A 16276-nucleotide genomic window follows, 5' to 3' on the forward strand; every position below is an offset into this window, starting at 1 on the left:
AGCCATGTGTGGATGTGAGAGTGGACTATAAAGAAAGCTGAGCACCGAAGAATTGTTGCTTTTGAACTGTGGTGTTGGAGAAGACTCTTGAGAGTCCCTTGGACTGCAAGGACATCCAGCCAGTCCATCCTAAGGGAGATGATCAGTCCTGGGTGTTAATTGGAAGGACTGATATTGAAGCTGAAACTCTAATACTTTGGCCATCTGATGCGAAGAGTTGATTCATTTGAAAAGACCCTGATTCTGGGAAAGATTGAAGGCGGGAGGAGAAGGGGACAACAGAGGATGAGCTGGTTGGATGGCATCACCGACTCAATGGACATGAGTTTGGGTAAACTCCAGAAGTTGGTGATGGACAGGGAGGCCTGGCGTGCTGCGGTTCATGGGGTCGCAAAGAGTCGGACACGACTGAGTGACTGAACTGAACTGAACAGATGCCATTTTATATAAGGGACTTCAGTGTCCACAGATTTTAGTATCCAAGGGGAGTCCTGGAACCAAACCCCCTGTATATACCGAGGGATGACTGTATGTTTTCTGAAATGAATTTTAAGGAGACTATTTATTCGGCTGTGTCAGGTCTTAGTTGCAGTATGCGGGACCTTTCAGGATCTTTCACTGTGGGCGTGCTCCTTCGTTAGCTGTGGTTCCGCAGGCTTTGGGCCGAATGGGCTCAGTAGTTGCGGCGTGCAGACCTCGTTGCCCTGAGGCATGTGGGATCTTAGTTCCCCGACCAGGGATCAAACCCACATCTTTTGCATTGAAAGGTGGGTTCTTAACCCCTGGACCACTGGGTAAGTCTTGGGAAATGAATTTTACAATAAGAAGTACGACTTTTGTTTTAACCTTCAGACATTGTCTTAAATTCATGGTGACCTTCCCCTAAACTTGCTTTTTAACTAGTTAATGTTTAATCTTTGATAACAGTTCATCTCCATGTCTGCAGACTATCTTGATGAAACATACCCATAATGCATACAGAGTAAGTCTTTAGTGCAGCTAAAGCGTATCTAAATGATAAAATTAAAAAATAAAACTGCTTGTAGGTAAAATTTACATACTGTAAAACACACAGCTCTTAAGTGTACACTTCAGTAACTTTTGATAAATACATGTACCTGCATAATCAGTATCTCAACCAAGATATAGACCATTTCTATCACTCCCTCACAAAAAAAAGTTCCCCTGTAGTCAGTTCTCAGTCCCTGTAGGCGATCACTGTTTTGATTTCTGGGAACATTGGTTAGTTTTGTCTCTTAAGCTTCATTTAAATAGCATCATACAGTATATACTCTTTTGTGTCTGCCTTTTTTCACATAAATCAGGTTTCTGAGGTTTTTTTTCTGTGTGGTTATATGTATTATTCATCCTTTTTTGTCCCTGAATAATATTCCATTCTATGGATTGATCATAATTTGTTTATCCATTTGTTTTTCTGTTAAGCATTTAGGTTGTTTCAGTTTGGAACTAATATGAATAAACCTGCTCTAAACTTGCTTGTAAAAGTCTTTTTGTGTATGTGGACATATGTTTTTACTTCCCTTGGTAAATATTTAGAAATGGAATTGCTAGGTTATAGGATGGTTTATTTTTAACTTTGTAAGAAATTGCACTCAGAAATGTGTAAGATTTCCAATTGTTCTACCAGCAACAGTCAATATTTTTAAAAAATCTTAGCTCTTCTAGTGGATGTGATACTTCTTTAATTTGCATTTCCCTGATGACTAATGATATTGAATGCTTTTTAAGATGCTTTTGTTCATTGGATTTTAATTTAATTAATTTATTTTTGGCTACAGTGGGTCATTGTTGCTGTGTGAGGACTTTCTCTAGTTGCAGTGAGCGGTTAGTCAGGTATTTAAGAGAGTTTATATTGCAGTGTTTGGGGCTAGCTGTTGGCTGGGCCGCCACCTGGCACTAGACCAGAACACCTGTATGTGGTCTGCTCACAGTACCATGGCCTTGGATTTTTCATGAAGGAACCAGGACTCTGGTCTTAGTGTTCCTTACCTTGTATGATCTAGTCTGAGAAGTTACATGGCATCACTTTCTCTACTTTGTTGGTCAACCCACCTTTGCTGTGCTGTGCTGAGTCGCTCAGTCATGTCTGACTCTTTGCAACCCCCTGGACTGTAGCCCACCAGGCTTCTCTGCCCATGGGGATTCTCCAGGCAAGAATACTAGAGTGGGTTGCTGTGCCCTCCTCCATGGGATCTTCCCAATCCTGGGATCGAACCCAGGCAGGCAGATTCTTTAACATATGAGCTACAGGGGAAGCCTAAGAATACTGGAGTGGGTAGCCTGTTCCTTCTCCAGGGGATCTTCCTGACCCAGGAATTGAACCGGGGTCTCTTGCATTGCAGGTGGATTCTTTACCAGTTGAGCTACCAGGGAAGCCCTCAACCCACCTTTATCGTTGGCCTCAATTCAAAGGAAGGTACATAGATCCACCTCTCAATTGGAGAAGTGTCAGAGACTTTGCAGACACGTTTTAAAAACACCCTGCTCGTTTAACAGATACTGTTAGTAAGCGCCCTCTTGTGTCTTAGCAGTCTTAGGTACATCTCAATAGATACTCAGTGTAGTACTGAATTTTTCTTCTTACCTATAGGAGATAAAGACCCGAAGTAAGTTGTTCTTTAAAGCTTGAAGAAAGGAGTACAATATTTCACTTCTTAAAAATATTTCCTTACATGGATTTTTTTTTGTCTTTTTTTTTTTTTTTAAGAATATAGTATTTAATGAAAAATCCATGCTTCAGTGGTGAAAATGGCAGGCTTCCTAGATAATTTCCGTTGGCCGGAATGTGAGTGCATCGACTGGAGTGAGAGAAGAAATGCAGTGGCTTCTGTGGTTGCAGGTATATTGGTAAGTGGAAAGGCGTCGTTGGTGACATTTATGCCTCACCTTTCCCCCTGAAAATTGATCACGATTCCTTTGCACTATGAATAACCAAGATAATACAGTTTTTGTAGGCAGTAGTTTTTTCCTTCCTTTTTTGCTTTAATATTTATTTATTTAGTTTCTGGCCGTGCTGGGTTTTCGTTGCTGCGTGCAAGCCTTCTCTAGTTGCAGCACCCGTGCTTCTCACTGCCGTGACGTCTCTCCTTGAGGAGCACAGACTCTAGGGCACGTGGGCTTCTGCCGTTGCTGCTCAGGGGCTCCAGTGCTCGGGCTCAGTAGTTGTGGTGCGTGGGCTTAGTGCTCCTCTGCATGTGGGATCCTCACGGACCAGGGATTGAACCCGTGATCCTTGCACTGGCAGGCAGATTCTTAACTGCTAGATCACCAGGGAAGTTTTTTGTTTTTTTTTTTTAAACGCTTTTTACTAAATATATCAAACATACAGACAAAAATAGAATGGTATAAAGAGTCCCTTCTCACCCCCTGTACTTAATCTTTGAGCTTCAAAAAAATTAAATCATGGACTTCTCTCATGGGCCAGTGGTTAAGACTCCACGATTCCACTGCAGGGAGTATGAGCTCCATCCCTCCTCAGGGGACTAAGATCCCACATGCCGCAATGAAAGTGAAAGTGAAGTTGCTCAGTTGTGTCCAACGCTTTGGGAACCCATGGACTGTAGCCTGCCAGGCTCCCCTGTCCATGGGACTCTCCCATTTCCTTCTCCAGGAGATCTTCCCAACCCAGGGATCGAACCTTGGTCTTCTGCATTGCAGGCGGATTCTTTACCCTCTGAGCCACTAGGGAAGCCACAGGGCACAGCGCCAACCCCCCCCCCCCAAAAAAAAATCAGATCGTGGCCAATCTTGTGATGGAAATCAAGCATTCCCAGGTCCCACTGAATAAGATACTTGCTGTATTTTACACGTCATTCCAGAGCTTCTTTATGATACTGGCATACTCCATCATGAAGTTTTGCATTAATTTTCTTGGTCTGAAGACTGTTGTTATAAAACTTTTCATTTTGAAGCTAAATGTATTCTGGTGCCTCCAAGGCCTGGAATGAGTTACATTCCCTTTGGGGAGCTCATCATTGAAACCACAACCACCTTGAGCTGGGACCAGAAAGATCTGTTACACTTAATGTAAATTTCTCTTTTTCAGTGTATAGGTCTACACCTGAAGTCCAATAGAAAAAAAAATAAGTAGGACAAGAACTAAAGATAACTGTGAAGCAGTATGCATGCAGAAGTCTTTTAGGTGTTTCTAAGTTTTTCTTGCTCTCTAGGGTCATCTCTCCTGCACTTAATTTGCCTATGAAATTCCTTAGTAACTTTTCTACTTTGTCTGTTCAGCCTAGTTTACATAGAAACTTTACATTTTCCAAACTCATATTTAATCAGTTTACAGTATTTAATCAAATTGCCTATTAATTAAAATCATAGCAAGCTTAGATGTTTTCTTGGAGACGTGGCAACTCATTTGTGGAAACGAAAGTGTTTGGTCACATTAAAAAGGAATGTCCGAGTGCTTTTTAATATGAACAAGAGAGTGAAACCAGGTAATCAGGGAACTGGTTAGTTAAGAGAGCTTTGGTTGTGTATAATTTTATGGTGCATTTATGGTGTATTTTATGGTTGTATATAAATTTATGGTGAAAGAAGCAGATAATTCATTCCTAGATAATAAATTTTTCATCTTACACTGAGAGCAGGACATCAGAATCTTACACCGATTTGATTAGTTGGATTTATCTCATCACTATAAAGAAGTAAATAAGGGATTCTTATTTTTTATATTTCAGCATCTAAAACTCCAAGTAGACATATTTCATTGTATGTTTCAATTATATGGCCCATAGAAAACGTGAAATGTTAAGGAACACGTAAACCAAAGTGTTAGTGTTAGTGCTGTTTTAACGACATGGGCTCTTTCTCCTTCCCAAGTTTTTTACCGGTTGGTGGATTATGATTGATGCAGCTGTAGTGTATCCGAAGCCAGAGCAGCTGAACCATGCCTTTCACACATGTGGTGTGTTTTCCACATTGGCTTTCTTCATGTAAGTATGAGGTAACTCTCAACTCAAGATTATTTTTCTAAAAACTTTTTTTTCTCAAAAGTTTAATGCTATCTGGAATAACTTCGATTGAGTCTTTAACATGATAGATATATATGTGCGTATATCTATATTCCCATTTTATTAAAATTTTTAAAAATCAAGAATGACTGTTGAATTTGGTCAGATAATCTTTTTATCCTCTATAATGATTCAGCATGTGATTTTCGATCTTATATTTGTTAAACTGACAAATTACTATGTTTTATAGATCTTAAGACTATTTTTTGTATTTTAACATCTCTGAATATCAGCATGCTTCTCATAGTCATTGGTATCTTATAATTCATAATTTTTTTCCTTGGCAGCATGAAAAATAATGGTGCATCTTAAAAATCATTGGCATTTTAGATTTAATCAAGTTTGTACATTTGTAGATTTTTTTAGGAGGGGAGTAATCCTTGAATATTCTCATATATTCATCTTTTACCATGGAATATTATTTAAATGTATTATTGACTATATTTGCTAGTATTTGGGGGAGGACAGGATTAACCTTTAAATTAAGAGATTGATCTATGGCTTTTCTATTAAATCATTTTCAGGTTTAGCCATTCTGTCACTTCCTAAAAGTTTAGAAGTTTTTCATGGATGTCTTTTAATAATTTAAAAACTAGGTTAAACATAAGATTGTATAATTTTATTATAGTCAGGAGCTTTAAAAACGTTTAAATTTGTAGAAGATGGATCTACTTATATTCATTCAGGATGCTAAGTAAAGACAATTCCTGCTACAAATGAACCTGCTCTGACAAAAGTGGAAAGAGAAGCTGAATAAAGTGAGCCTATTTATTATACGTAAACCACATGTTCTCTGAATTTGAGAAATGGATGAGAGAAAGACACTTGACTTTTAACACAAAGAGAAACTTTTGAGCTCTTGGTTATAGTGAGAGCCTTAAAATGGGGTCACACACAGCAGGCCACTCATGTAAAATAGGCAAGGAAATCAGAAAACCGAAGTCTCTTTCATAATCTCTGGAGGCACGTGATAGTAATCCCTGAAAATTAAATCTTTTCTGGGTGTATTTTAGTAAAGTAAGACTACTGTAATATTTCTATCCATTAGGACATTTAAGTTAAAAGATACATTCAGTTATTTAGATGTTGACTTTAGTTAGAAAATGTTTCTCTTCTAAATGACTTGTGAAAAAGATATACCCTTCTAAATATCTGTGACTCTCTTAGCAGCCTGAAAGCTTATTGGATGATTTTGTATTGTTCTAGGATAAACGCTGTGTCCAACGCTCAGGTGAGAGGTGACAGCTATGAGAGCGGCTGTTTAGGAAGAACAGGTAAGGCCCTTTTGAGTGGTTACTGTATGCTAGTGAAAGAGGGATTTATCAGTAGAAAAAACAAAGCCTCTTGTGAGTCTTTATTTAGGGATGGTAATGATTATGTAGAATTTTTAATGTTTTGCTTTATTAAAAGTTTAAAAGTTTTTGTTATTTAAAACTTTAAGAAAGTTAAAGTTACTGGTTTTTGACATGTTATATTGCCCATAGTATATAGATAAAATATACCACTCAGAATCAGTGGATCTTGACTCCAGGTTATTCTTCCTATACTAATGATGGATTTATTCTTATCCCAAATATTGACCAATAATATTACTTACAATATAGCTGATTGTGAATATCTAACACCAAAGTACGAACACATTAAGAGATCAAACTTAGGGCTACAGTGTGTTTCACATTTAGTTCTGATCACCTGAATAACCAACCCATAGACTACAACAAAAGTGTCTAGAACAATCATGCTGTCTACATACACATTTTTTTGTTTGAAATCTTTTGATTTGTCATCCAATAGTATTTTTTTTTATTCCGACTATAACACATTCTATTAGAATCCAGGGGTTTGTTTCCAGTGGAATTTTCTTGCTGTATATGAACAGTACAGGACTAGACATCCTGTTTCTAGCCTTTAAGGATGAGGGAGGGTAACTTGTAATTATAGTCAGAAATTGGGAATACGTGGGAAAGGAATTTTGAACGATGATTAGGAATAATAGCAAGCACTTGCAGAATTCAGTTGAGTTCAGTTGCTCAGTCATGTCCGTCTCTTTGCGACCCCATGGACTATAGCACACCAGGCTTCCCTGTCCAATACCAGCTCCAGGAGTTTGCTCAAACTCATGTCCATCAAGTCGGTGATGCCATCCAACCATCTCATCCTCATCCTCCTGCCTTTAATCTCTTAACATCAGGATCTTTTCCAAGGAGTCAGTTCTTTGCATCAGGTGGCCAAAGTATTGGAGTTTCAGCTTCAGCATCAGTCCTTCCAGTAAATATTCAGGACCCATTTCCTTTAGGATGGACTGGTTGGATCTTCTTGCAGTCCAAGGGACTCTCAAGAGTCTTCTCCAGTACCACAGTTCAAAAGAATCAAATCTTCAGCACTGCTGATTTCTTTATAGTCCAACTCTCACACCCATACATGACTACTGGAAAAACAATAGCTTTGACTAGACGGACTTCTGTGGACAAAATAATGTCTCTGCTTTTTAATATGTTGTCTAGGTTGGTCATAACTTTTCTTCCAAGGAGTAAGCGTCTTTTAATTTCGTGGCTGCAGTCACCATCTGCAATGATTTTTCAGCCCAAGAAAATAAAGTCTGTCACTGTTTCCACTGTTTCCCCATCTATTTGCTGTGAAGTGATGGGACCAGATGTCATGACCTTTGTTTTTGGAATGTTGAGTTTTTTTTTTTTTTTGAAAATCTTTTGAACTTTAATGGTAAAGAAAATATAATACATTGAAACATTTGCAATGTAAATAAAACACTGCTTAGAATGAATGTTGAGCTTTAAGCCAACTTTTTCACTCTCCACTTTGACTTTCATCTAGAGTCTCTTTAGTTCTTCTTCGCTTTCTACCATAAGGGTGGTGTCATCTGCATATCTGAGGTTATTGATATTTTTCCTGGCAGTCTTGATTCCAGCTTTTGCTTCATCCAGCTGGCATTTTACATGATGTACTCTTCATATAAGTTAAACAAGCAGGGTGACAATATACAGCCTTGACATACTCCTTTCTCGATTTGAAACCAGTCTGTTTTTCCATGTCCAGTTCCAACTGTTGCTTCCTGACTTGCGTACAAATTTCACAGGAGGCAGGTCAGGCGGTCTGGTATTCCCATCTCTTGAAGAATTTACCACAGTTCGTTGTGATCCACACAGTCAAAGGCTTTTGGCGTAGTCAATAAAGCAGAAGTAGATGTTTTTCTAGAACTCTTGCTTTCTCAATGATCCAATGGATGTTGGCAATTTGATCTCTGGTTCCTCTGCCTTTTCTAAAGCCAGTTTGACATCTGGAAGTTCATGGTTCACATACTGTTGAAGCCTGGCTTGGAGAATTTTGAGCATTACTTTGCTAGCATGTGAGATGAATGCAATTGTGCAGTAGTTTGAACATTCTCTGGCATTGCCTTTCTTTGGGACTGGAATGAAAACTGACCTATTCCAGTCCTGTGGCCACTGCAGAATTTTCAAATTTGCTGGCATATTGAGTGTAGCACTTTCACAGCATCATCTTTTAGGATTTGAAATAGCTCAACTGGAATTCCATTACCTCCACTAGCTTTGTTCGTAGTGATGCTTCCTAAGGCCCACTTGACTTCACGTTCTAGGATGTCTGGCTCTGGGTGAGTGATCACACCATCATGGTTATCTAGGTCATGAGGTCATGAAGATATTTTTTGTATAGTTCTTCCATGTATTCTTGCCTCCTCTTCTTAATATCTTCTGCTTCTGTTAGGTCCATACCATTTCTGTCCTTTATCGAGCCCATCTTTGTATGAAATGTTCCCTTGGTATCTCTAATTTTCATGAAGAGAGCTCTAGTCTTTTCCATTCTGTTGTTTTCTTCTATTTCTTTGCATTGATCACTGAGGAAGGCTTTCTTATCTCTCCTTGCTATTCTTTGAAACTCTGCATTCAAATGAGTATATCTTTCCTTTTCTCCTTTGCCTTTCGTGTCTCTTCTTTTCTCAGCTATTTGTAAGGCCTCCTCAGACAACCATTTTGCCTTTTTGCATTTCTTTTTCTTGGGGATGGTCTTGATCACTGCCTCCTGTACAATGTCACCAACCTCCATAGTTCTTCAAACACTCTGTCTATCAGATCTAACCCCTTGAATCTATTTGTCACTTCCATTGTATAATTGTAAGGGATTTGATTTCGGTCTTTCCTAAATCGTCTAGTTGTTTTCCTCACTTTCTTCAATTTAAGCCTGAATTTGGCAATAAGGTGTTCATGATCTGAGCCCCAGTCAGCTTCTGGTCTTGTTTTTGCTGATTGCATAGAGCTTCTCCATCTTTGGTTGCAAAGAATATAGTCAGTCTGATTTCTATATTGACCATCTGGTGATGTCCATGTGTAGAGTCTTCTCTTGTGTTGTTGGAAGAGGGTGTTTGCTATGACCAGTGCATTCTCTTGGTAAAACTCTATTAGCCTTTGCCCTGCTTCATTTTGTACTCCAAGGCCAAATTTGCTTGTTACTCCAGGTATCTCTTGACTTCCTACTTTTGCATTCCAGTCCCCTGTGATGAAAAGGACATCTTTTTTTGGTGTTAGTTCTAGAAGGTCTTGTAGGTCTTCATAGAACCATTCAACTTCAGCTTCTTCAGCATTAGTGGTTGGGGCATAGACTTGGATTACTGTGATATTGAATGGTTTGCCTTGGAAACGAACAGAGATCATTCTGTCGATTTTGAGATTGCATCCAAGTACTACATTTCTGACTCTTGTTGACTATGAGGGCTACTCCATTTCTTCTAAGGGATCCTTGCCTACAGTAGTAGATATAAATTCGCCCATTGCAGTCCATTTTAGTTCACTGATTCCTAAAATGTCAATGTTCACTCTTGCCATCTCCTGTTTGGCCACTTCCAATTTACCTTGACTCATGGACCTAACATTCCATGTTCCTAAGCAATATTGTTCTTTATAGCATTGGACTTTACTTCCATTGCCAGTCCCATCTACAACTGGGTGTTGTTTTTGCTTTGGCTCCGTCTCTTCATTCTTTCTGGAGTTATTTCTCCATTGATCTCCAGTAGCATTTTGGGTACCTACTGACCTAGGGAGTTCATCTTTCAGGGTCATATCTTTTTGCCTTTTCATAGTGTTCATGGGATTCTCAAGGCATGAATACTGAAGTGATTTGCCATTCCCTTCTTGTAGAATACTTTGTGTGTACCAAAGACTAGCCTGAATTCTCTACATATATTAACTCAGTTAATTTTGCAATAGTCCTTGGAGCTAAGCGATCTTGTCCTCAATTTTAGGTGAAGGAACTAAGGCACAGAGCTCAAGTAACTTGTCCAAAGTCAGAAAGCAAGTGTGGTGGGGCCAGGATTTACACACTGACAGGCTGGTTTCAGAGCCTACGCTTTTAGCCACTGTGTCATGCTTGTATCCAGTCGAGAACCGTTTAGTCTCCTTGTCTGTTACCATTACTCAGTGTAATTGAAGATAATTTTATATGAAATATAAAGTTCAGTTTAAGGTGTACAACTTGAATTTTGACAAATGTACGCAGTGTGTAACTACACCTGCAGTCATAGTGTAGAATACTTCCATTACTCCAGAAAGTTTAACCCCCTTTCCCCTACCTGGCCACCACTGATCTGCCTCCTGTCAATGTAGTTTTGCCCTTTCTAGAATCTCATGTACCCACTGAATGACTCCCACTTTCCCTCTTCAGCCCCTGGCAACCACTACTGTACTGTCTGTTTCTATGAGCTCGACTGTCTTAGATACCTCACATGAGGGCATGGGGCTGGAAGAAGGAAATCCTGCCGTATGTGACAATAGGGATGAACCTGGAGGACGTGATGCTAAGTGAACTGAGCCAGTTACAGGGGGACAAATAAGCTTTCTTTTACACCTGATGCTTTAAATGCTGATGCAGATTTTATAATTTCACTTGCATTGTGATCCTTGAAGAATTGGAGAGGCTGGAGATAGTGACAAATGACAGACAAACCTAAGTTAAAAGTGCATTGCGGGGCTTCCCTGGTGGCTCTGTGGTAAAGCATTCACTGCCAGTGCAGGGGACACAGGTTCGATCCCTGACCTGGGAGGATCCCACATGCCATGGAGCTCCTAAGCCCGTGAGCTGCAGCTATTGAGCCGCTGCTCTAGAGCCACGAGCCACAACTACTGAAGCCCATGCACCCTAGAGCCCGAGCTCCGCAGCAAGAGCAGCCACCACGGTGAGAAGCCCCCACACTGCAACTAGGGAGTAGCCCCCACTCGCAACTAGGAAAAGCCCACAGAGCAACAAAGACCCAGCACAACCAAAAATAAAAATAAATAAAAATTATTTTAAAAAGTGCATTGTGTGTGTTTGTGTGTACATGCTCACTTGCGTGTCTTGTGCCCCAGCTTCGGCAAGTAGTGTCAGAAATGAGTGAGAATGAAGAATAAAAGCATGTATTAGCAAGTGAAAATGTTGTGCATAGAGCGCACATTTATTTATTTGATCATTAAAAATATATTCCACAGACATTGCTGTGGATTATGTTACTATTATCTATTTTGTATAGAAAATTGTGCTGTAACTTACCCAAAGCTTTTTAGCTTAAAGGTAGAACTTGTATTTGTCTTGGGTCTGTCTGGTTCCAAAGCCTGTACTTTTTACTCTTAGTGACTATTACATTTTATTCCATGATTATTCTCTACTCAGTTAAAGTTCATAGTACAGTTTATACATGGTGCCTTTAGTGCAAGTTCTGTCTAGTACTTCAAAAAATAAGGGCAGACTGTCTTATAGGCATGCTCAGTTATTGCCACCCTTTCATACTATTTTAACAGTTTATTTGTAATTTATTCCTATTTAATTCCCAGAGTAACTTGCAGGAGAGTGTTATCAAAGTAATAAATATACAACAAATGGGAATGTTAAATAAGAAGGAACAGGAACCCCAGGTAGAAAGGAGATCTTGTACTTAGAATCTAGGACAAGATGGATACTCTTATTAATTGTTTATTAACCTGACTCTGAGCTTCCTTGTAGTCAAAGCAAAAAAGGGAAAATACTAGTTTTTTATTTTTTGTTAAACAAAAGCATACTCATTTTTTAAGGGAAGTTTTTTTTTTCTTGTTCTATCAGAAGAGTTTTGAGTGGTCACATATAAAGGACACGAAGGAAAATAATTACAAGGAGTTTTGGTAGTTCCTTTTCATTTATTTTAGAAAAAAGCTGTGATTGAATTTGGAAGATGTCTTTCTCCAAGGAGCTAAACATTACTGTATATTTCTGGAGATCTGCTTAGTGTTATGATAAAACTGAGATAATCTGGAGACCCGTTTTTTTCAAACATCAGCTATTCCAGCCATGCTGAGCTTTGAGCTTGCTGCTTATCTGGTGTCCAAAATATATGAATTTCTGTTCACTTAGTAACAGAATATCTGCAATGAAGGCAAGTTTAGCTATTATGGAAATCAACTTGGGTTTTATTTTCATTCCAGTGGAGCTTTATTCAAACCCTTCCACAGGGTGACAGGCTGTCAATATACCTGTGATCAGGGTCTGGCACAAATGCTAACTTGCTTTCCAATAAGTGTGTTGAATCTACTCACGTGTCCAGATGTTCACTGTATTGAGATTCTGTGTTGTATAAATTCAAAAATTCTACATAGTGAGGGGTTGAAGAGATGCTTTTGTCCTTGAACTTTTCAAGGATACGTGGCACAAGTTGCCACCTCAGCCATAAGAGAGACTGATATATGGCTGCTGTTAGTACCATATCGAGTAGTAACATGATATTAATACTGATGAAGAGGGGACATATGGTCTTTATTCATTTGCAGTCTCTCTTTCCTGTATGGTAATGGCTGTCTGAAATACATTTGTTACTTCTAATAGAACAATTACTTTGATTATATATAAGAGGATAACTTTTCAGTTAGGGTTCAATTAATCAGTTTGGTTAAGTAGGCAGACTTATGAAGCCTGCCTACTTTAATTTACTCAGCTGTTAGTTTTTTTAGCCAGTAGAACGGCAACTTACCCTTTTTCCCTTCCCAAGTATTGCTTTACCCTTTTTAGTTTTATTTTTTTAAATCTTCATTCAGTTAATTATTAAAGCAGGTGTATATAAATATGTGACTATCTTTGATAGGCATAGTGTATATTAAGTTGTGTGTTCTAGTGTTATGTATTACTGAGACATAGAACTGCGGAAATGAGCAAGTCATGAAGCCTGCTTTTCACACAGGTGCTCGAGTTTGGCTCTTCATTGGTTTCATGTTGATGTTTGGGTCACTGATTGCTTCTATGTGGATTCTCTTTGGTGCCTATGTTACCCAGAGTAAGTATTTATTCCTCTTTTCTTTCGTAGGAGAGATTCAGATATGTCTTTTCTATGTGGCTTAATCTGTTATCTTCTCATGGAGTAAAATTTAGTGTAATTACTCAGCTTCAAGCTAAGACTCTGTGTAAAAATAAAAGTTGTTTAATGTAACTTTCTTGTGGGGTCATCGAGTGCAGTAGGGTAGGCTCGCTGGGAAATCCAAGCCACTGACAAGACCAGGCAACTCTCAGCCGTCTCTCGAGGTTCTCATTCCTTTCTTACCCTAAGCAGCCAGGCTCTGCACTAGAGGCCTTTTACTGAGGGTCATGGTCTTAAAGTGGGAACCCTGCACAGGGCTACAGCCCCTTATACACAACTTGAAAATCCATGAAGTGCTGAAGGTCAAGAAATTCATAACCAGCTTGGCAGCAAAACCTGACTTAAATTGACCTGGGGCTCATTATTATCTTTATTTGCTTTAATAAGCATTCAAATGTTTTATTATGGGAGGGAATATGGTTGTGTGATTGTGGGATACTGGTCCAAACCCAGTTGCAGGTGCTATGTAATATGCCCTGTGTTATCATTCTTAAATCTGAAAAATTCTGAGTTCTAAAACATGTCTGGCCCCAAGGATTTCAAGATAAGGTGTTATGGACACCAGTATCTTTCTGTCCACTGATACATCTCCTCTCCAACCCCAGTCTCTAATTTTTCATTCATAGGTACAAGGGGAGTCTTTTAAGTGCAGGATTGAAGACGTGTGTAGCGTTCATGTAGAAACTGTTGATGCAATGGAGCAAGCTCTTAGTACACTGTTCTGAGTCTTAGGACTGTTCAGTCACCACAGCTTTTCATCAGGGAGGCGATGAGAGGTTTTGAAAAGCAGGACCCAGTTGTACCCTGTACTCCTGGAAGCATCAGAAGAACCTTTAACTGGCTCTCCCCCTTCACTCCAAAGATAGGATCAGTTTCAGATAACACTTGATTCATCATCTGATGCCTCTGTCTTTGGAATCTCTTTGTCACTCTGCTTAACTGTCACATCTCCTTTTCCTGACCCCCAGCTGACCTTTTAATGTAGTGATAGGATCCCTTAAGTATCATAGGTTGATCAGTATTAGATTTTGGAATACCTTCATCTCTCATTTTGTGCAAAATTAATAGGTGTAAGAGGTCAGTGGTTGACTAATGTTTAAATAATACCACTCACCAAATGTATCTAAAATGTGTTATTTTAGTTAATTAAAAATACTATGGAGCTTGCAGTTGTTGGGCTGTACCATGTAGCATATGTTGGCCTGTTCCATGTAGCATGCGCAATCTTCCTTCCCCCACCAGTCGAAGTGCAGGATCCTAACCACTGGACCGCCAGGGAATTCCCTTTAGTGGTTGTATCTTAATCTTTAAAGATCCAGTATATATTGAGACATTTCTTGATTATGGATTTTCATATTCCTTTTCATATTCATATTCATTTTCATATTCCTACAGCACTGCTTATTACATATACTTAAAGTGTTTTGGCCAAACCACACAGCCTGTAGGATCTTAGTTCCCTGACCAGGGATTGAACCCGCACTCCCTGCAGTGGAAGCTCAGAGTCTTAACCACTGGACCACCGAGGAATTCCCTATGTCTACATGTTAGTTTGCAAACTGAACATGCATTTACTTCAGAGAGCATTTCTAACACGTAGTTCACATCTTTTAGTGTACAGGTTTCCTGGAACTGTTACTGATAGTAGCAGCTGACAGTCACACAGTGCTTCATGAGCAAGCAGTGTCATGAGAGCTGTGCGCAGTCTACACCTCTCACACTCTGTGCAGTAGCTGTGCTTACAATGTCCATTTTACAGATGAGGAAAGTAAGGAATAATGGGTTAAATAATTTGCCCATAATTATGCATTTAGTCAGTGGTAGAGTTGGGATTCAGATCCCAGGGTACGGCTCAAACTTGGAGCTTTTAACCATGTAGCTGTATTGTTTGCTGTGATTTCAAAGGCTACAAACTGAATATTTCTTCATCCTACCTAGTATTTTTAATCAACATTGATTGTTTTATAAAAGTTAATATCCACAAAAATTTGAATCATTTCCAATGTTTTCTTTTTCCTTCTTAGAAAGAGAGTGACTCTTTTCTCCAGGAGAATATGATGATGAATTCTAATGATTCTTTTTGCATATGTGTCAGATTTATGAAATAAAACCCTTAAATTCATGAAGGAAAATGAGCTGAACAGACTGTTAGATCATCAGAAATGTAATTTGCCTCTTTCTAACATTGCATATTCTAACGTTGTGTATTTCTATCACTGTGTACTTCTAACATTGTGTGTTTCTGACAATTGTGTATTTATTGGCCATGGGACGTGACGGATGAGCTGCTGCTTCCTCAGCAGTTCAGATGTAGCTGAAACCATAGCAAATACTTAAGTCAAAAAGAAAATCTAGTAAATTCTTTGTCTTTTATCCAGAATGAAAGTAATCTTTTGTTTTAAGAGAATAAGATTGGCATTTTCTTACTTCAGTTTTGTTGTAGATTTCTTTTTTCTTTTCTTTTTTTGGCTGTACCATGTGGCTTGTGGGATCTTAGTTCCATGAACTGATTGAACCCTGAAATTGAGCCCCAAGAGCGAAAGCACAGAGTCCTCGCCACTGGACTGCCAGGGGATTCCCTCATTGTGGATTGCTTGGAGTTAATGAATAATAGTAGTTATTTTATAATATACAGAGCATTATAAATGTCACAAATACTTTGTTGTTGACCTTTGCCTTTTGTAATCTTATGATCTGTTTCACTTTGTATGTGCAGATACTGATGTTTATCCAGGACTAGCTGTGTTTTTTCAAAATGCACTTATATTTTTTAGGTAAGTTGCCTAATTTTTAAACTATACGTGTATACCATTTACAGAAACATCATCTTTATTATAAGAGCAGCATATGCAAT

General features: G+C 38.9%; 1 protein-coding gene across 6 annotated transcripts in view; it reads left to right on the top strand.

Moving 5' to 3' along the window:
• Positions 1–16276, top strand: part of TMEM50B (transmembrane protein 50B) — a 36855-nt gene that overhangs the window by 15726 nt on the left and 4853 nt on the right. For 3 of the 6 annotated variants that reach the window (XM_010862286.1, XM_010862283.1, XM_010862284.1), the window contains 5 exons: positions 2729–2868; positions 4849–4961; positions 6246–6313; positions 13249–13341; positions 16139–16196. In XM_010862286.1, coding sequence (XP_010860588.1) covers positions 2770–2868; positions 4849–4961; positions 6246–6313; positions 13249–13341; positions 16139–16196 — 431 coding nt within the window. In that variant the 5' untranslated portion in view covers positions 2729–2769. Of the gene's footprint in view, positions 1–2363; positions 2438–2728; positions 2869–4848; positions 4962–6245; positions 6314–13248; positions 13342–16138; positions 16197–16276 lie in introns of all 6 variants that reach the window. The other 3 variants (XM_010862287.1, XM_010862288.1, XM_010862285.1) reach the window with 2 other exon arrangements.

Source organism: Bison bison, unplaced genomic scaffold (genome assembly GCF_000754665.1).
Source record: "Bison bison bison isolate TAMUID 2011002044 unplaced genomic scaffold, Bison_UMD1.0 scf7180017864481, whole genome shotgun sequence".
Taxonomy (NCBI): Eukaryota; Metazoa; Chordata; class Mammalia; order Artiodactyla; family Bovidae; genus Bison; species Bison bison.